This window comes from Pseudopipra pipra, chromosome 3 (assembly GCF_036250125.1).
Source record: "Pseudopipra pipra isolate bDixPip1 chromosome 3, bDixPip1.hap1, whole genome shotgun sequence".
Taxonomy (NCBI): domain Eukaryota; kingdom Metazoa; phylum Chordata; class Aves; order Passeriformes; family Pipridae; genus Pseudopipra; species Pseudopipra pipra.
In genome coordinates, this window is record NC_087551.1 from 39,634,004 (window position 1) to 39,653,796 (window position 19,793).

Genomic DNA, 19,793 nt, shown 5'->3' on the forward strand with positions numbered 1-19,793 from the left:
ATTGTTTTTATGCTAATGTACTCTTTTGTGTTATTCTGTGTTAAAAATTCACCTTTATCTCTTTGTATAGGGATTGAAATCCTCTGTACAGGATTACAGAGCTGCAACATACATGATAATCTGCCAGATAACAGTAAAAGTGACAGTGGAGACTTCATTGGTGCATTCCCTGATGTTACAGATAAGCAAGACATTATCTAAAGTACCCTCATTAGTCAGGGATGGGCTGGCTTGCTTGAACCTACTTCTACAAACTCAGAAAGGAGATAAACTTGGGAAAAAGTAAGTCTACATGAATTCAGTTTTCCCACTTTTTAAATTCCCAGACTGCGCTTTGATGATTTGAATTTTGTATATGCTCATCATTAAAGGAATACTTCCCTGTGAGAAATTTTGGTAGTTTACATTTCAAAGGGTTTGAAAATTCCTTTGGCTTACTCTAAAAATTTGTATGCCCTCTACAGCTAAGGAGTCTCAGTGGTGTGAGTCTGTCATCTTTTGGTCCTTCTGCTGCCACTTCCCCTAGTAAAATATTGCTGTCAACATACAAAACTAAACCCTGTCAAGTAAGAGGTTTTCTGGAAAGTGAGAATCCCAGAAGAGAAGCCAGCATAATAATGGTAGTGCACATTGGAGCTTATTTGAATAGCTTGGAAAAAAGTTCTATCCCTTCAATGGAAGGGCTTTGAGTTCCTGTAGTTGAACACCTTGAAGCATAAGTGCTTCTACACCACCACTTCTTTGGTCTCACAGGTCAGGTACATGTAGTAGGTACATTCCCATCGATCTGTCTGCACTGCCCTGACACAGCTAGCTAGTGCTGTTAACATGCAGTTGCACACAGTCATGGAAGTCCTACATGTTACAGGGAGTTTGCTGGCTTGAGCAGAGAGGTTAGCATGGATATTCCAATAGAAAAAATCTTATTAGGGATATGTGAAGCGATTACCTTCAAGATACTTAAACACTGTCATAGTAGAGGAAAACAGGTTAAAAGCTAAGGTGTGGGGAACGAAGGAGAGGCATGTTAGATAGATTATGCAGCATTCAGTCAAGTGGGTGCAAAAGGAGACAAGATGACTTTGTATTAGCAGGAAGGGAAATTGCTTCTACTCTGAGGATTTGTCATTGAGCTATTACTTCTCATCCCTTCCCTTTGCTGCTGCTGGGTGATAGATATGCTCCTTGCAGTGTGAGGCTCTCTCTTCCTGCAGTCCATACAAGTATTTTTTTCTCATACCAGCAACTTTCCAGAAAACATAGGTACCATCGCAGCAGCTTCGCTCAAGATGACTGGCAGTACCCTGTTTTCTTCTTGGATATTAAATATGCCAATAAACCTTTGGCAGTTAGTAAGTGGAACCCTTTGAATCTTTTCAGCATTTTTTTATGATGAGGCTGTTACCTGATGCTGAAAATCAAATCCTCAGGAGGTCTGCATGGTTTTGAGAGTGTTGGTAACCCAGATGAGTATACGTACTTTTTTCCCCCCCTTTGTTCCATTGTGCAGGCCGTTTAATTATCTGTGCAAGATCCCAGAACTCGTAGTGCTTTTGCAAGGCCTGTCAGCAGGATATGATATATCTCCTCTTCTGCGTTACCTGTTGCCTCACCTTGTTCGTGCTGTCGTGAAAAGTGATACAGGTAAGTTAGCACATGTTCTTTTTAAAACTTTGTTTAGTCTTAAGGATAGATAGCTGTGGTAAATGTCACAGCTGTGTAATTTTAGTTGCTTCTTCCATTAAAACTGTGCCAATACATGTGAAGACCTGATTGAGCTTTTGTGTGTTTTTTTGCTTTTTGTTTGTCTAGGCCCTAGAGAGGAGGCTATTTTAGGCATTATTATACCTATATTGCTTTGACTTAGATGTTGATTTGCAGTATTTCGGCAGTAACTTAATTTTGATGTATGAAGTTTCTGACTCTTAGAGAGATGTACTGTAGTACTGCCAAATCTTTCTTAGGTAGATTACATGTACTCCATATGTAGTTTAATTAGTCAAGATCTATTTTTATCTAATGAATTCAATGTGCCTGGGAGCAGTCTGGGACAGCAAGGCTGACTGGCATGCAGTAGTAGCCTGTGTCTGCACTGGTGAGTCTGCACTGTTTGCACTGTGGCCTTGTAACTGCTGAATCAATTGGGAAAACTATTTTGTTAAAAAGATCCAGATTGACACAAGAGAATGTTGTAGAGAGTTGCTGGCACAGATTGTAGTAGGAGATCTGGAATCTTCCAAAGTATACTTGAATTTATTGGTAGCAATCCAACCTCTGGCATTTTAATGGCATTGATATAAAGCATTTCTAGTAGCTCATGGAGAGTTACTGCTATTAATCAATGAACTTTGTGGTCTTCAGGTTGTGTGCTTGGTTCACCAGATGTGATGCCTGTACAAGCTGTTAGCTTTAAGCAGTACGAAGGCGTTATTCTCGAACTGTTGTTCATCTTTTGTGGTTGTGCTTTGTCCTTAGAGGAACAAGAAGAATCTGAAGAGACAGAAAATGACATTTACATCAGGCACCTCCAAGCTATTCTTGAGAGTTTACCACTGGAAAACGATTTAGATTGCCTGCTAGCTTCGTGAGTTAACTTCAGTTATTTTTTTACGCAGTACTGCAGTCAGTTCTGGTTTAATATCAGCTAATTCCTGACAGTGGCGTTAGCATTATATGAGCATGTTTTTCTGAGTTCATAAGTTAGCTCCAAACCTGAATTTTGCAACTTAAACATTCGGTAACCCAGAAGAACTATGCTTTTAGCACTTGTGGGAGTCCTTGTGGGACAGAGTGAAACTTCAGGCTAGGAGCAAATCTGTACTTGCAATAAGTATTGCATATTAATCCTAACCTGTTCAGCACTGTGCTTTATAACAGTAATGAAAACTGTACTATGCAAAATGTGGTGACTTTTCCTTTTGTTTGTAATTTTAGAAAGTTTCTTGAAGAGTTTATCTCCTGTGGTACAGAGGTTGAATCTAATCCCACCAAAATGGCTGCACTCAATCAAAAGATTCTTCCTCTTATCAGACTTTTTGAGAGAAAGTAAGTTCCATTTGTCTATTACAGACCCACAATCTGTAGAGTGGTTATGTCAGCTTAGTGGGGGTCATAAGCCCAGTATTCTTGACAAAATAGATAGAGAATTAATAAATGACTCCTAATCTTTGTCCAAATTTTATTTTACTTATCTGTCCCCATGTATTTTGTTATCACTGTAATACATGGACACAGACCTACTGGCTTTGTAAAGCTGTTCGCTGTGTAGCATGACCTGCTCTGCTCATTATTTGACCTAATGGTCTGCAATTCATCTGTGTTACAACATAATGGTTGATTTTCTTTGCAAAGCTACTTAAAATATCTGGTTTAGATGAGTGCAGGTGCATTGTTTCCTTGTATTCCCCTATATTTCTGCTGTAAATATATGTTCTTCTGTCATCCTCCATGGCAAATGTTGATGGTTTTGTCTTTTGGCAGGTATCCTAAAGCCTTAGACTCTGTGTTGGAGAAGCACCTGGAAGATTGCACAGATGAGGCTGAACAAAATCTTTTTCATCAATTTATTTCTCTTTCATTAAGCTGTGGAAAATATAAGGTAGGTAGAAGCTCAGATCCTAGCTCTTATCTGGTTATACAGTCAGAAGGCAGAAGGCTGATTTTTTGTAATGTTCTGCTCTCTATTCTTCTATATAAACAAAACCTCTACCATTCCCACAAGGAAAAAAAATGAAAAAAAACCCACAACAACCCCGAAAAACCAAAACCCAAACAAAAACAACTAACTTGCTTAGAGGTGATTTTGGGGATGAGGGAATTAGTCAAAACTGTGGTAAAATCAAAAGCTAAGTTTGTGTTTATCATGAGCAGTCACGAGCATGAGCTTTTTTTTCATGGTTAAAATTTATACATTTCCACCTGCTCCAATTGCTATCAATAATTTTTTTCCTTAGGAACATGACCACTACATCTATTGAAATGGTCATTAGTGACAACACAGTAGTGCCCAGCGAGGCCTCATCTTAAAGATGTTGTCAGTGTTAGAGGTGTTTGTTTTGGTAAAGCTGAGAACTTTGTCACTGTTGAGAGAAGGTGGCTTGGTCTTTTCCTTGCGTTGATTTTATGAATGTTTAGAGTCAGTAACATGGAAGAATAGAGTGACTACATAGTTCTTCCATTTCTGAAGAGCAACTGAAACTCAGCCTAACACAGAATAGCCATGACTGCAACAGATCTGTCCAAGAAATTCATTAAGAGATGATTAGTATTATGGCTGTTGTTTGCAGTGATTGAAAGACTGAAAGCACTTAGGAAAATATGAAAAACTACCTAAAGAAGTGCTTCATGTATTTTTATACTGATTTAACAAAGGCACAGATTCTGTGGCTGAATAACAAGTGGATTAACTGAAAACCAAGGCATGCAGAACATAGGCATATGACTCTTCCAGCTTTTAAGGTTCCTGAGATAAGTGCACACAATTGTATTGGCAGGGATGCCTTTTTAACAGTTTCTGTCTGTACTCTGTCACACTGACATTGTCACTAGAGCTTTCTCAGAATCCTTAGATAAGTGTAATGCTTTTCTAGGACATAACAGCATCTGTAGCTTACTATACTTCTCAAGTATCTTCCAAAAACTGTCTGCAAAAGTGAAGACCAAATTTGAAATAGGTATACAACATTATTGTTCTATAATTTAACTATTTAGGTCTTGATTATACAGGTTTTCTTCTGGTACAAAAAATCGCTTTAAGAATGTCTCCCATTATCCTTGTGTATATGTAAAGTATTTTTAACATGCAATGAGTCACTGTGAAATCTGTATTTCAGTTTCTGGAAGACTCTGATACCTCCCTTCTACTTAGTTTGAATCATCCTCAGCCTGCTGTGCGGGTCCTCGCTCTTCAGCATTTGAAAGATGTTATTGAAACATCAAAGGTTTGTGTCCTGAATCTCTCACAGAACTGACTTAACATAGAATGTCTTCAAAAAGCTGTTTGCCAGACTTAACAGTTGAAGATGAGTGGTGTTGTAAACTGTGCATATGCCATCTGTACGATTTTTTCGTGGTGTTTTTAGTAGGTTCCTGTCACCATTTTCCCATATTCTGGAGTCTGGATGTAGTTCTTGTTTATTAAACTGCTTGCGTTCTAAGATAAAATCTGAGTTAATGAATATTTATAGTTTCTTTCTTTTGTTGTTGAAAGTTAGTCTGCCTGTAAGGTTTAATGTAGATGATATTACCACTTCTCTTACCCTAGAATTCAGATATTTCATTAAAAGCCGGTAACTTTTGCTACCGACAAATGCCTTTTTTTTTTTTTTCCTTTGACTCTGTTTTTCCCTATTTTTTCAGGAGGGCTTTGATCAGGCTTTCATAGAAGAAGCAATTTTTGGTCGGCTCAAGGATGACAACAGAGATGTTGTAATGTCTGCTCTCAGTTCTTTGGAGGTAAGTAAGTATCTTTCGATATGCAAGATTTTAGCTGATCTTGCATATGTGTGTCTGGGATGTATTCTTTGTAGTTGTCCGTCTTGTACTTGTGTCCTCAGTGTGTGACTTCTATCCTTTAGCAGGATGAAGCAGCATAAATTTAGGAGGCTTGTGCTGTTTACCACCTCACAATTCCCCTGCAAGTCTGCTACCTGATCCTTCCACAAGTGTTTGCAATTAACATGAATTTATTGGGGTTTTTTGTTTGTTTTTTTGTTTTTTTAGTGTAGGTACTAGAGCATGTTTAAATCTTTGATTATTATTTGAGGTGTGCTTCTTGCTTATTCTGCTCATTTTTCTATAAAAAAACACAAGCCATGCTGTTTGCCTTTTGGATGGCAAATGGTGCAGTCACAAGTCATTACGCGATTGAGAAGCGCTCAGTTGAGTTTTTCCATATGGAAGTCATTTGGTCAGTTGATAGTGGCAAAGTCCTGTACTCCAGCTCAGGTTTGCTGGATAGGCCTCTGGTATGCATTGTACTGATTGTTTCCAGCTAGAGTAACAGTCTGTCTTTATTGCTTCTGCTAGTAGTAGTGGACAATATTATTAGCAGTAGTATAATTGGTCTTGTGTTTTCATTCATTCTCAATCACTAAAAAATAGGAATAGAAGCACGTGAGTGCTCCTTTAAACTTAAGTATCCTTTGTTAATGTGCCTTATGTTTTAGTCATCCATGTGCAATGTAAAGTAAAAGCAATTCTTATTTAATTAAGTGTTTTGCATATTGTTTATTATCAATTTTACCAAACATTTCCGCATTTGATGAATTCTCCATACTTCAACATATCTAGAGGGCATACTGGTCAGCCTTATAACTTCTGCTTACCCTGATAATAATTTAATTACATGAACATCAGTAGGAATACAGTTAGTGATGTTTGATCTCTGTTTCCACTTGGTATAGCAGATGCATTTTCCATTATGATGTGGTAAATTATTTTGAATATTATTGTACTTTCATTCATTTTTCTTGATTACTTTTCAGATTTTCAGGGAACAAGTCAATCCAGAAGTCGTGGTATCACGACTTTTGAACATCTTCCAGAGAGCAGATCTTTCAAAGGAGGGAAAGTGGTATGTTTGTGCCTTTTTTCAGACTGCATTCTTTCTGTATAAATAGTTTTTTTTAAATGTAACTCTAAAGAATACTTTAAAAATGTTTTTCTCTGCAAATGCTTTTTGTTATGCTATCTCTATGCTGAATTACAGGAGAAATGTTCAATTATTTGCATACCATTTCCCATTAACTCCTTATTTGTTCTCCGTGCTATTTGGATTCAGAAAATCACCATGGAAAATAGAGAACAAAGAAGTGTTGCTGGTATGATTTAACAGTGTATTTTCAACATGATTTATTCTCTTTTAGGTGCAAGGTTTTGGAACGAGCAACAAAAATTTTAGTCAAAGAGGAGATTTTAAAAGAGAAGAAGGAACTACTGGATGAAGCAGTAATGCAGTTGTTACCTTTTATGGTAATCACTAATGCCAATTCAAAATCTTCAGATTGGAAAATGGCTGTTTGTCTGTCAGAGTCTGAGCTCTGCTCCTTACACCCTTTACTGAAAGGCTGGCCAGAAGGTAAAGCATTAATTGTAACTAATTTTGTAAGAGAAAAATTGTGACGAATTAGGACAGCATCCTTAATGAACCTAAACATGTATTGAAGGAGGCTGGCTGTCATTAGCAGACTATCATATTGTGACTGTGAATAGACTTCTTCAAAAAACTTTTTGAAAAGATGTAGAAATTGTCTAGTATGTTTCTGACTGATTCTAAATATTATTGAGCCACCAGTGTTAATATGCGATTTGTGTACCTAGATTATCTGATTTTTTTTATCCCCTGGAGTAGCTCTTGAAGAGGCAATTAAATCTACCAAGTCTGCAGAGTTGATTGGAGTGGCCAACGAGAAAATGATTCTACTGCTTTCTAAAAATTTGACCTCAGGGGACCCTTCCTTACTATTGCAAATGGTATGTGTGCCATGTTACCCTGACCTTAAGGAATTTTACTTTTCAGGTGGTCACTGTAGTGGAACAAATGTGAAATGGAAGTACTTTGTGTGCTATTAATTATTTGGAAAAATGACTGATGTAACTAAATTCAAGGAATTTTTAGTTTCCTGAAAAAAAATGAGAATAAACAAGTATACTATAGAAACAGATGTTTGTGCATTCCCAGGTTCCAAAGAGTACCATGACAGCAGATAGTAACTTGTTACCTCTGATAGAAGGTAAAAAGGATTTAACTGAACATGCAAAAGAAAAATGGTGTAAAGTCATACTGAAGTCCCACTGTCTTACAGACTTTTTGTTGTTGTTTTTTCTCCACTCCTTTTTCTAAGGTTGATGACCTGATACTCGTTGCTGAAACCGAATCTGACAGTGTGAGACAGAAAGTAATTACTCATATAATTGGTTCATTGCTTGTTCAGTGCTGCTGCAATACACAGATGAAGGAAAATTATTTTTCAGTGGCTATCAGAGTCTTCTGCTTCTTGGATAAAAAAATAAAAAATCTCAGAGCCTGTGATCCTGCAGAGGTAAGATGTAAACACTGTGGAGAGGGAATTTTCTTTATACTGGAGAAATCTGTAGGAACAATGTTCAGAAAGAGTATTTCTGTATCTTGCTGCCCTCCTTTTTTACTTAATTTTTATGCATTTTTCCTCTCAGGGCTTTCTTGGTTTATTTTGTTGTGAAACAGTTTTGGGATTTACTTTTGTGTGTAAGAAACCCATGTGAGCAGAGCTGTGTTTCTATGTGTGCATCCCCTCTCACACATAGCAGTAAATGGTAATTAGTTAATCTGACCTCAGATTATTCCATTAATGAGTTTTTGTATATGCAAGTATTTGAAAGACATGGATTATGTCACTGGAACAGCTAAATGAAAGTATTAAGCTGAATGTCCACAAAATGCTGTAACTCCTATTCCCTTTGAAGAGACATTCTAGAGAGATTGATATTTTACTCTTCTGTTACCTCACGTACACTGTTAACTATGATAGAAAAAGCTGGTGTAGGTTTCAGAACTACAGATGCATGTTTCAATGTAAAATCAGAAACATAAATCACTTCATTAGGATACCTCTTTGGAGGTTGGAAATTAAATGTTGCTGAATTTTAATGCTAAATTTCTGTTTTCTGTTGCATGAAGTTGTGACAGAATACATTAAAATCAATTTTCATTCACAGGAAACTCTCCTAGATTGGTCTGTTGAAACAGTGGAGGAAACTGTGGTGCCTAAGGACTTATTAAGTGCATATATAGAAAAGCTCAATAGTGATGAGACTGCTCATGCAGAAGAGTCAGCTATGTTCCTGTTCTTATTGAAAAACTTCATAAATGGCCTAAAACCTCCTCTGTCCTTTCCAAAAGGTATGTGTTAAGATTTTGACTGTCCCTTACATCAGTGAAGAAGGAAAGTTAATTTTTTTTTTTTTTGGAAGTTGTTGGAAACAAGGAAATTTTGCTTCCCTAGCCTTCTCCCTTTGTTGTGATTGAGATCTGAAAAAATTACTTACTTGTAAACATGAAATCAACTAAAAGTATTGTCTCCTTTTAACTAGAGATGTCTGTTTTCTCTTGGTTCCTGAAGGTGTTTGTATGCATCCACTTATTTATAACCTGTATTTTTTAGAGGAAACTTGGTGGAATCCCGAATCTCTGAATCAAGATAGCCAAGACTTCCTGCACCTCCTTTTGGGGCTGTTTGATCTGCTTGTCAGTGGAGCTAGTGAAGGCAGCAATGTTATTCAGTACAGAGCATTGATGAATCTCTTACTCAAGGTATGATTTTTGTATTTGTTGCTCTGAATTATTAGTCATCAACTATTATACAATTACATTAATTTTAAGAAAACTGAGAAAAATGGTAAACAGATCATGCAACACTGCTTGTGGCATACAAGTATTGTGAGAAGATGAAAGTCTAAGGTTCAGCTGGTTACTTTAATTAAATGTAATAATGGAAAACAAAAGTTAAAAAAACCCAAACAAACCACAAATGGGTCAGTTGAAGCAAAGGTGAAAACAAAACACTGATTTCTAGGACAAGATCAAGAGCTTAAAGTTTGAGCTGAAAGTTTTGGTTCTATCTGGTAGCAAAAGGAGGGGTTGCTCTATAAAATTTGTTAGTATTTAAATACGGAAATTGAAAGGAAAACTTTTAGAAGAAATTGTATGTTTCCTTATTGCATCATCTCATGGTTTTCACATGCATCAAGTGATACATTTTTTGGAAGAGAATAAGGAATTTTGTCAGTCTTGATTTTAGATGGCAGGGAGTGATAACTTCATTCTGAGGAAAATGAAATCAAGTAATTGACACAAAACTGCTGTTACTGGAATTTGATGCTGTTTCAGCAAGAACAGCACATAACAAACACAAACAGAAGAAGGAAAGAATAGCAATGATTTTGTAACAAAACTTGCTTCTGATGTTAATTCATGTATATAACTTTGTCTCATTTTCAGTCACTTCAAGATCTAGTGAAATTATACTGACATTGGGCTGATGAAGAGATTTGATTCAGTGCCTGGCTAGTAAAGGCTGTCAGCAGGAAAGGAAGGAGGTTATTTTGGTGGGAGGTTTTGACTGAGGAAGCTGGATCATATTGCACAGAAGAAGAGAAGAAATTTGGAGGAGAGACTACAAAGAAAGTTTGTGGAATGGGGTTAATAATGTCCTAGGACCTTGTGAAGACAACAGCTGCAAAAATAATTTGCTTCTTTCACTTCTGCAGTACTGTTGGTCTCCAGTTTTGAGGGTTTTTAATTTGAAAGGGACAAGACAGTTATTTTTGCCAGCTCTAGAACAGTTAATGTAACTGGAACTTTGATCTTAGTGGGCTTGTGGAAAAGAGAATAGGCAAGAGTATGTTAGGAGCTCTATCAGTGGTTCTGTCAAGCTGTGTTCAGTTTGTGGGATGTTGAGTGGGTACTCTGCTTGATGAATGAAGAGCTGTTAGGATTCCAGAGAGCAGTTTACAGACAGAAAGCATGCTAGCTGTTGCCAGATTATGTACTAAGTGAGAACTTTAAATTGATTTGGGATACTGTTAGGCAACGATGCAACTGCTTCAATTAAACTCATTAAATTTGACAGAGAGGTTCTAAAGCAAAGTTGAAGTAATTGGATAAATGTGTGGCAAACTGAATTGAATCTTTTTGGAGCAGCTCTTACGCTTGGTAGGTGGAGAAAGCACTCTGTCTGATATGTGTTAGGAAATAGATCATCTTTATTTTGCACATAACTGTGTTCTTGCACAGTAGACATACTATAGAAATGTTCATATGGATGTGTTTTTGGTCTGTTAGGATTAAAAAAATCCCTTCTAATACCTATAGACTACAAGTTATCTCTTAAATACACCAGCTGTTAAAAAGCATCTAGACTTGAATATACACACAAGCATCTACTCAATAATTTTTTCGTCCCTAAAGACACTATTTCTAACTCTTTAGTTCCCTTTTAGTGTACTCCTTTGATGTGAGTGGTTTATCAGAGGTTTTGAGTAGTAGTTTACCAAATAAATTTTAAAAGTTTCTTTCCTCTTTTTTTAAATTTTATTAAATTTAAGGTACATCTAAAAGATTCAGAGGTTCTCTTCAAGTTCCTTTCCATTTTATGGACTTACAGTTATAACCTTTCAAATCAGCTGAACTATGAGGTCAGTGCAATGCTGCAGACTCAAGCTCTGTATATCGGCTATGCACTGCTTGAATCACAAACAAACCAGAAAAAAAAACAGCTGCTCTTGCCATCATCTCCAGGTAAAGTAAAACAGTATTTATCTCTCATGTTAAGACTTAATCACAATATTTTTTTATTTTTTCCAGTTTTACTATGTTTTATACCATGAAGGGTATCTGTAGTTATGTTTAGCTGCACTAGGCTGAGACAGCTCTTTCTGCTGCACTTACCAGTCTGAGCTTGGAAGTGAAGCCACTTTTTTTTTTATTGTAAAAGTGTTAAAGGAATACAGAGCTGTCCTGAAGAAGTCAGTTACAGCACCTTACTTTCTGTGCAGTACCAGGTGTGACTGACAGTCAGTAGCAATATATGAACTCTGAGCTTAAACATGAATATAAGGACTGTGATGAAGTTCAGACATGGATCTTTTAAGATTCAGGTTGGTTTTGTGCACTCTAAAGGTTTACAGTGAAAAGACAGGACTTTTTAATTCCAAAGTGATGTCGACGCCTCTTTCAGGGACAGCTACAGTAAAATTCTGACTGCTCACTTTATTCTCTTCCTCCTTCCTTCCCTGATTCTTTTGGCAGTGGTGATATCTTTGCTAATTAACTTGGGTAGTCCTGTGAGTGAAGTTCGAAGGGCTGCTCTGAACTGCCTTCATTCTTTGAGAGGGATAAAGGAGTCTCTATTTCATCCTGTTCTTCAGCATTTGGAGCAAAAGACAGAAGAGATTGTATCTGACCCTACATACATAACACAGGTATTTTTCTTATTAAGGTGTACATTAATACAAGTTTTGTCTGCTCCTGTGAGCTCCCATCTTTTAGAAAAGAAATCAAATTAACCAGGAAAGTTAATAGCAGACTGATTTATAATTTTTTTTGTAAGTTCTATAAAAATATTCAAGTGATTTATTACATACAGAGAGCTGAGAATCTAAGAGGCATTAACTGTGGTTTATTTACAAATTAAGAACTCTGTATCTAGATTGCATTATTGTGAAAGCATCGAATAAATGTTGTTTTAAGGCATCTTTATTGCAGGGAAAGAGCTTAATTTTCATTTTGTTAATGAATTAGACTATGGGAACTCTATTTGGGGAACTTGAGACACAACCAAAACAGAAATCCCAGAAGAAAAAATTGTTGGAAGCTTTGGAAAACATACTTGATTGTGTACAGAGCCCTATTTTCCCATCATATATTGCAAGAAACTTAATGAAAATTCTTCATGAAGTCCATGGTGAGGTAAGTGCCACCTTTTGAGTTGTTTTATGGGTTCTGCACTTCACTGGAAAGCTGAAATCAAATTTCTTTTAGTAATAATGTTGTTAAATAACTTAATCATGTGTTGGATAATTAGGCATTCAGTTGACACCTCTAATAATATGTGGTTATGCTGCAAAATATGGTTTAGTGAAACACAGAACATTTGCATGCTCCATCCAGGAATGCAATGGCTGCAGCATTTTGCTCTGGAATTTTTAAGGAAACTCCCTTGATATTATTAGAGAAGACTGTTTCAGAAGGAGATTCTTCCAGAAGAAATTTATTAGCTTGGTTAGATATCAGTGAATATATAGAGTTTTCTGTACAGAATTGCAAGGTATTAAGTAGTACTATCAATTTTATTTATATATATTAATCTACTCTTACCTAGCGTATTCAGAATTCTCTAAGTGCTGGTAAATACATGAGTTCAAAGTTCAAAAAATTAATTAAATCAGAATGTTTATGCTCTGTTCAGTTGTACGTATCTTGAAAGGATTGCAAAATGCATAGAGGGTGAGTGTTCTTGCCTCACATTTGGATTTTGTTGAAGACAGCAGTCGTAAATCCATGAGAATATTGCCTTATTTCTGTACTTTAAAAATATGAAATACTACCCTGCAAAGCAGGATAGCAAAGTAACAGATGAGTAGGTACTCCTGGTAATCTCACATTAAGTCTTGTATTTTTCCTCTTGAACAGCTGTTGATTAATATACTGCATGCAGTGTGTTACTAAAGAGGGGATGGAGATGTTGCAGTAAAATGAAGCTGTGCTACTGAAGTTTGTTAAATCGAGAACGGATAAAAACTTACATTAGAAATTTCCCCTGTTCGCAGATGATTCTTTCTCACCTCTTGCCAGTACTAGACCAGTTGCTAGAGAAGGTCTTTAAGAAACCTGAGAAAGTTTTGAAAGATGAAGTTATTCTCCTGCATCTAATCCTTGGAAAGTTTAATGAATATTCAGCACCCCTCTTGTGCAAGAATCAGCAGAGTCTGGATTTATTTATCAGAAGTCTGCATGCTGCCAAGAAAATATATGAAGAAATTCCACCATTACAGATGACAGCACTTGGGCAGGTATGGATTTATGAAAGATCTTTAATTTATTTTTTTGCTTGAAGAAACTAGCAGTGTTCTTTCTGTGTGGAGTCCATAGCTTTTGACCTGTCTTTCTTTTAGTACAAGTTTTTGGTGTCTCTGTAGTGTCTTTGGAACATCTAAACAGCTGCAAAACTTTCTCCCTTAAAATTACCAGAAAAATTTCTGCTTGCTCTATTTTTTGCATTATGACAAGCACAAAATAAAAATACTGTATTTGCATACATATGTATCATTACAGATACTACCGTTCCACAGTTCTTAGTTTTTTGTCAGTCAGGCAAGAGCTTTACTTAAAATTTTTCTTCTGAGGAAAAATTGTTAACAAAATACAGTGGGTGATAAATAGTCTCATTTGAAGGAGGCTACAAATTCAGGCCTTCTACTAGCCAGGTGTTGGCTTATACTTCCCAAAGGCTGGCAACAGCAAGTTGTTTCCCCCCATTAGGCAAATTGTGTGCAAAATTTCAGGAATCAGTATATGTCAGTTGGATATTTCACAGGTATATGATTGGTATCTAAGAATTCCTGGATATATACAAATACATAGTAAATATGCAAATTATCGCTATACTAACGTGTGTGATTGTGTGTGTCATATATAATCTGATATATCTAATTTTATAGCTTGTGATTTTGTTATCTTCTTACAGTAAACCTCTCTGCATCCTTTCTTTTGTCCCTTTTGTAGATTACTAAACCATTCTTTGCAGCTGTGTCAGATGGGATGGTGCAACAGAAGCTACTAAAAGTATTGTTTGACTTACTCCTAAACTGTAAGAACCCTCTTTGTGCCCAGACAATTAGCAGTGTGTTTAAAGGGGTAAGTGGCAAACTCCAGAACACAGAAATATGTTCAAACCTGTTGCAGTGAGATTTGGTGCTGCTACATTTAGTAACACTTGTTGTTTATATCATTTATAGCACAAAAGGAATCAGAAACTATTTGTCAAATATTAGAATAGTGTTAATGGCATGGAAAGTTTGTTAAATGACTGCTTTTAGAAGCTATTTCTTTAAAAGCCATGTATCAGTCATTTACTGCACTAAGTGAAAGAATTCTGCAGAGTTCACTTCTTTCTGCTGCACTGATTTTCATTTTCTGGGATATGACTTGAATATGTGGCTTATATATCTATATGTGCATGAAAGGGATGTGTTTTTAGAAAAAGGATGGAACACAGATATATGATGTGACACATAGTTCATTGGCACTTGCATTATTGTTTTGTTTCAGATTACAGTGTGTGCTGAGCAGATTGTCAGAGAACTGGAGCCTCCTGAGAAAACAAAAAGTCTGGCCACTGTTCAACAAACTAGAAGGCAGAAAATGCAGCAACAGAGGTAAAATAACTAGAAACCCACAAATATTATCTGTACAGTTTGAAAATACCACTTGTCTTAATACATTGCATAGTCTGTATTGAAAGCATGAACATCTATTTCTTCTTTTCCCCTGCACAGTAAAATCACTGAGCTACTTTTGGCAGGAGAAAAACAACTCATGTTGCTGTTTGAGAACAGATGGAAGAACAGTTAAAATTTAAAAAAAAAAATAGCATTTTTAATCTTGACATTTGCTTTTATAGAATCTGGCTTGACACAGTTGAACAAGATTCATTTTTGTTGATAGTAAAGTTGGTTTGTAATATCAATGCATGGACAGATTACATACACATGGCTGAAACCTACAGATGCTCATCAAAATGTTCCTGTTAGTTGACTGAAAAACAGTATTTTGTTTCTGTTAAAACAGTAATATAGCCAGTAATTTTTAGATCTTTGTCTTGTTTCTTCTCTTCATTCTCATAAGGAAAGAGCTGCTTTGTCCACTCTATTTATTCTCTTCTTTAAACATTGTCTTTCAGCCATTGTTGAAGCAGGATATTGACCTACTTTGACCTAGAATAGCTGACCTAGAATAGTTGGTTTGACTTAGAATAGTCGTTCTTATTTTCCTTTCCTTGACCTTTTTTAACAATCATCTGTTAGATTGATCCATCTGTAAATTGTATCTGTCAGTTTATAAACACACAAGCTCACAGACACCCCGATTGCTTCCTTAGTCAGTGTGTTAACCACTAGTAGTTCCAAAGATGCAAGTTTCATGGATGGCAAGCAGATCATCTATTGGATATTTATTTGGTAATAGATTTTATTTTTTTCCCCACAGAACTCTTCATTTTGTACAGCCTTTGTATACACAGAAGGCATGCTGTACTTGTTTGTTTTTTCAAGTTTGGTCTGAATTTTTCGTTGATTATTTAAAATGTGTTGCTGCTTCAATCTAAAGCCCACACATTGTCACTTCTCCCAGGAGCAGCAGTTAAAGACATTACTATGTGAAAGAAAACTTGCCTTTTTTAATTACTTGTGTGTGTGTTCTCTGAAACACTGTACTATTTCTTTTGCAAATGTATATCCTCATTGTTTGTCTTATCTTTTTAGAAAGCCTCAAGATGCAGAATTGGCACCAGAAACAAGCCACTTCAGCTGGCAGAGGGTTATGCTTATTCTGGAATTACTGCAGCATAAGAAGAAGCTTAGACGTCCGCAGGCATTGGTACCGGCTCTTTTTAACCTGCTGAGCAGGTAATGGTGCTCCCTTTACCCAGGAGTCCTTGAGCCCTCTCTTCTGCATCAAACACTCTAAAGCATTAAAATATGGGCTACTTTGTCTCTGAATCAGAGAAGGGGAATGGGAAGTTGTTATGATTTTTTTTCCTTTAAACAGTGTGATGGACTTTCTTAAGATTTTTACCTGATGCATAGCTTTTTATTTGAAAACTTTGTCTGGCAAAGGGGTTGGGATTCCCAAGAAGCTTTAAAACTGGCACAATTGACAAGAGTCATGTCTTTGACAGAGCTAGTATAATACTCTAAGCTTTAAAATTCCTCCTAACACATGGTGGAACAGTCCTTGTCCAGTGCAACCTAGGAAAACTATTGCTTTTCCTGCCAGGCCTATCTCCAGGCACTTAGGAAAGTTTACATATAGATTGGGTATTTGTCTTTCTTTCCTTATGACTTGCTTTTACATAGACTGGCAATCACAGTTCAGGTTATACTTATACTTTTGACAGTGCTTTGATAAATGTGTTTTAGAAGACCAGTTGATGCAATTGAAAACAAAAAAAAGAAGAGACACTTTTTGGTGAAGGCTTTTTAGAAGCTTATATTTAGAACTTAAGTAGAATTAAGATTGCAGTTTCTTATTTGTGTCTTAATATGCAGTTTGGTCACTTATTTTTCTGTCTCCTTTTTCTATCTCTATGTTTTTTCCTGAATGTACAGGTGTCTGGAACCTACAGCATCAGAAGAAGAAAATATGGAATATACAAAGCAGCTTATCCTCAGCTGCCTGCTAAGTATCTGTCAGAAATTGTCGTCCAATGGTAGCAAGGTCCCAGCAGGTAAAAGTCATCACTCATTTCTTAGTACTTCTTTTACCATTACAGCATTAAAACAATGGTCTCTACCTTTTTTTTTTTTAGTCTACACTGTGTTGTTGAGGAGAAATTCCTCCATAAGAGTATACAAGTTTGCCTTCCTAATCATTTTTTGTAGATCTTGAGTGTACAGTTCATTCCTATGTGGTTGGCCTTTAAAGTGTTAATTGATGTTTTTTACTTGCAGATATCCTTGACAAAGAAAAATTCAACGTGGAACTGATAGTTCAGTGCATCAGGATATCTAAAATGCCCCAGACACACCACCATGCACTGCTGCTCCTTGGTGCTGTTGCTGGAATGTTTCCTGTAAGTAGCACCTGAAATTTATGTGTCAGCTCTTCTCTTTGGGTTCCAAGTGTTGGGTAGAGTGATGAACATACAGAGCTGTTCTATGGGGAGAAACTTTCTGAAAAGAGCAAGAGGCAATGTACAGGTTGCCTCCACTTTTATGGCATTTCATTCCATTTTACTTGAAAAGAAACTTCTGACTTGATGCTTTGGTCACCATTTGTGGCTTGCAGTGGAGCACATTGGAAATGGAAGAAGCTTTCTGTCAACAGCCCTGCCTCACCTTCCCACTGTGGTCACCATTCTCATGCCTTGTTTCTTCCTCCTTCTGCTTTTTTATATAAAGAGAGAAAACACCTGGCGTGATAGCACGTGCATTCTTACAGTTTCTGTCTTATACAACACTTGAAAATGTAGATGTAGTTGATGATAAAACCAGGTTGGTCTGATTTTAATTGACTGGGAAACAGGCTTTTTCTTCTATAGATTGAAATTTGACTGTACATTCTTCTAAGTAAGTTTTTTTGCTTTGAAATGATAAAAGCAGCAAAATTAATCCAGTAAATCAAACTCAGTTTGCATCTTTATATTTACCTCACTATTTCACACACTTCAGAAGAGCATTTTTCCCAAAAGGCAAAACTGTAATGTTTTTGACAAATTTTTGGAGGACTTTGTGGGTTTATTGTTTGTTTTTTGTCTTCATCTTACTACCATAACCTGCTGTAAAATTGAGCATTTGTTTACAAGATTTTCATGGTCAGAATACAAGGAAACATTTTGTATCAGTCTCATCTCTCTCTTAATATATAAAACACTTCCATTCACTGAATGAAAAATGTTCCCATACTTTCTTGCTCTAAGTTTCATAATTTCTGGCAAAATCTAGGAAACTAACTTTGAGCTAGGTGACACTTCTGATCCTGCCCGCTTAAAATTAATTACTTTGATTACAATTTAGGCCCCCGAAAAGACAAAAATTTAAATGAGCATGGTTGGTTTACATTGTATGATTGTAGATGTTTTACAGATATAAAAAGGGTGGGTGGGAAAGGTATGAAAATTACTGGAATCTGTGCCACAATCACATCTGTGCTTCTGCAAATCTCCTCATAGCTGGTTTTGCTTGTTATATTACCATGTCTCTGAGTGGAAGGATACAAGGTTTTTCATCAGACTAAACTCTCAATTTCCACTCTTTAAGTACTTGCTTAGAAGTGTCTTGGTTTCTAAATAATATTTAGAACTCTACCAATCACATAGGAAATAGTATTAAGGGACAACATACATTTAAAATTAGTTTAGGGAGATTTTTGGAACATACTTATGATTCTCCTTTTTTTTATTACAGGAATCTAGTGGCATTGTGAGAATGAGAAATGCCTTAAGGCATAATATGCATAGCAGGATAAACTAATTTCATCTGTTCTTTTCCAGGATAAAGTTCTTCATAACATTATGCCCATTTTTACATTCATGGGAGCAAATGTCTTGCGTCTGGATGATACTTACACTTTCCAAGTGATTAACAAGACAGTGCAGATGGTTATTCCTGCTCTTATTCAGGTAAATTTGTCTACTTAATGGAAATATTATTAATTAAGTAGAGTAAATGATTTAGAATATAGATAGTAGAATAAGTTTTCACCTATTCTAGATGTATTTTTAGATAGATACTAAATTTTATGTAGTAACTGTATTAACAGACTTCTCTGTGTCTTACCAACTGAGTTCATCAGACTAGTGCTTCTTTTCTGGCTTTGGGGTTCCTGCACTTTATAAATGGTTTAGCCAAAATTATCAGAACTGTACATGAAGAGGACTTGAAACATACTTTAAATTCAAGTTTTTCATCATAAAAATAACAGGCAAGTTCAGTAGAAGAACCATTGGAAGTAAAAACTGGTTATTAGTCCTATAATAATATAGTCATATGAATAATAGACATGGTCTGAAAGAAGTGGAAAGGTATAATATTTGACAAATGCTTTTATTCTTCCTGCTGGTGTTTGTGGGGCTTTTCTTGGTTTTGTCTGCACCACTTACATAAATACATTGTTGTTTTCAAAGGGCTTTTTTCATTCAGATTTTATTCTACATCATTAATAAATCAAACAAAAAATGCTATATAAATTTCTTATGTAAAAATGAATTGGAGGAAAAAATGTTGTCTTCTAACAATGGGCTGGGAATTTCTCAGAGTATTTTTAGTATGTATACATGTTTTTCATCCTCTTACAGTTCTCTGTTGAAGAAATCAAGTTGTCTCTCTTTTTATGTATTTTTTTATCTAGAACCTTTCATAGCAGCTAACACAAGTTTATGTGACAAATTATTCACGGCACACACAATTATTACATGTGGCAAGAGCCTAATGTTACTTGCCTGAGAACATGTAGTCTATGTATATTATTTTTACTAGGCCCTTGAATCCAAGACCCTAAATACCAGGCTTACAGGCAAAATTTTCAGAAGGATGTG

The 19,793-nt window shown here is 36.1% G+C and overlaps 1 protein-coding gene across 1 annotated transcript in view; it reads left to right on the forward strand.

Moving 5' to 3' along the window:
• Positions 1–19,793, forward strand: part of HEATR1 (HEAT repeat containing 1) — a 36,325-nt gene that overhangs the window by 5,571 nt on the left and 10,961 nt on the right. The window contains exons 7-29 of the mRNA XM_064648742.1: positions 71–282; positions 1,511–1,644; positions 2,476–2,584; positions 2,935–3,045; positions 3,481–3,598; positions 4,833–4,940; positions 5,359–5,454; positions 6,486–6,574; positions 6,867–7,078; positions 7,352–7,473; positions 7,845–8,042; positions 8,698–8,881; positions 9,144–9,292; positions 11,086–11,278; positions 11,789–11,961; positions 12,281–12,448; positions 13,309–13,551; positions 14,264–14,395; positions 14,810–14,916; positions 16,021–16,164; positions 16,867–16,985; positions 17,209–17,330; positions 18,750–18,878. Coding sequence (XP_064504812.1) covers positions 71–282; positions 1,511–1,644; positions 2,476–2,584; positions 2,935–3,045; positions 3,481–3,598; positions 4,833–4,940; positions 5,359–5,454; positions 6,486–6,574; positions 6,867–7,078; positions 7,352–7,473; positions 7,845–8,042; positions 8,698–8,881; positions 9,144–9,292; positions 11,086–11,278; positions 11,789–11,961; positions 12,281–12,448; positions 13,309–13,551; positions 14,264–14,395; positions 14,810–14,916; positions 16,021–16,164; positions 16,867–16,985; positions 17,209–17,330; positions 18,750–18,878 — 3,372 coding nt within the window. The remainder of the gene's footprint in view (positions 1–70; positions 283–1,510; positions 1,645–2,475; positions 2,585–2,934; positions 3,046–3,480; positions 3,599–4,832; positions 4,941–5,358; positions 5,455–6,485; positions 6,575–6,866; positions 7,079–7,351; positions 7,474–7,844; positions 8,043–8,697; positions 8,882–9,143; positions 9,293–11,085; positions 11,279–11,788; positions 11,962–12,280; positions 12,449–13,308; positions 13,552–14,263; positions 14,396–14,809; positions 14,917–16,020; positions 16,165–16,866; positions 16,986–17,208; positions 17,331–18,749; positions 18,879–19,793) is intronic.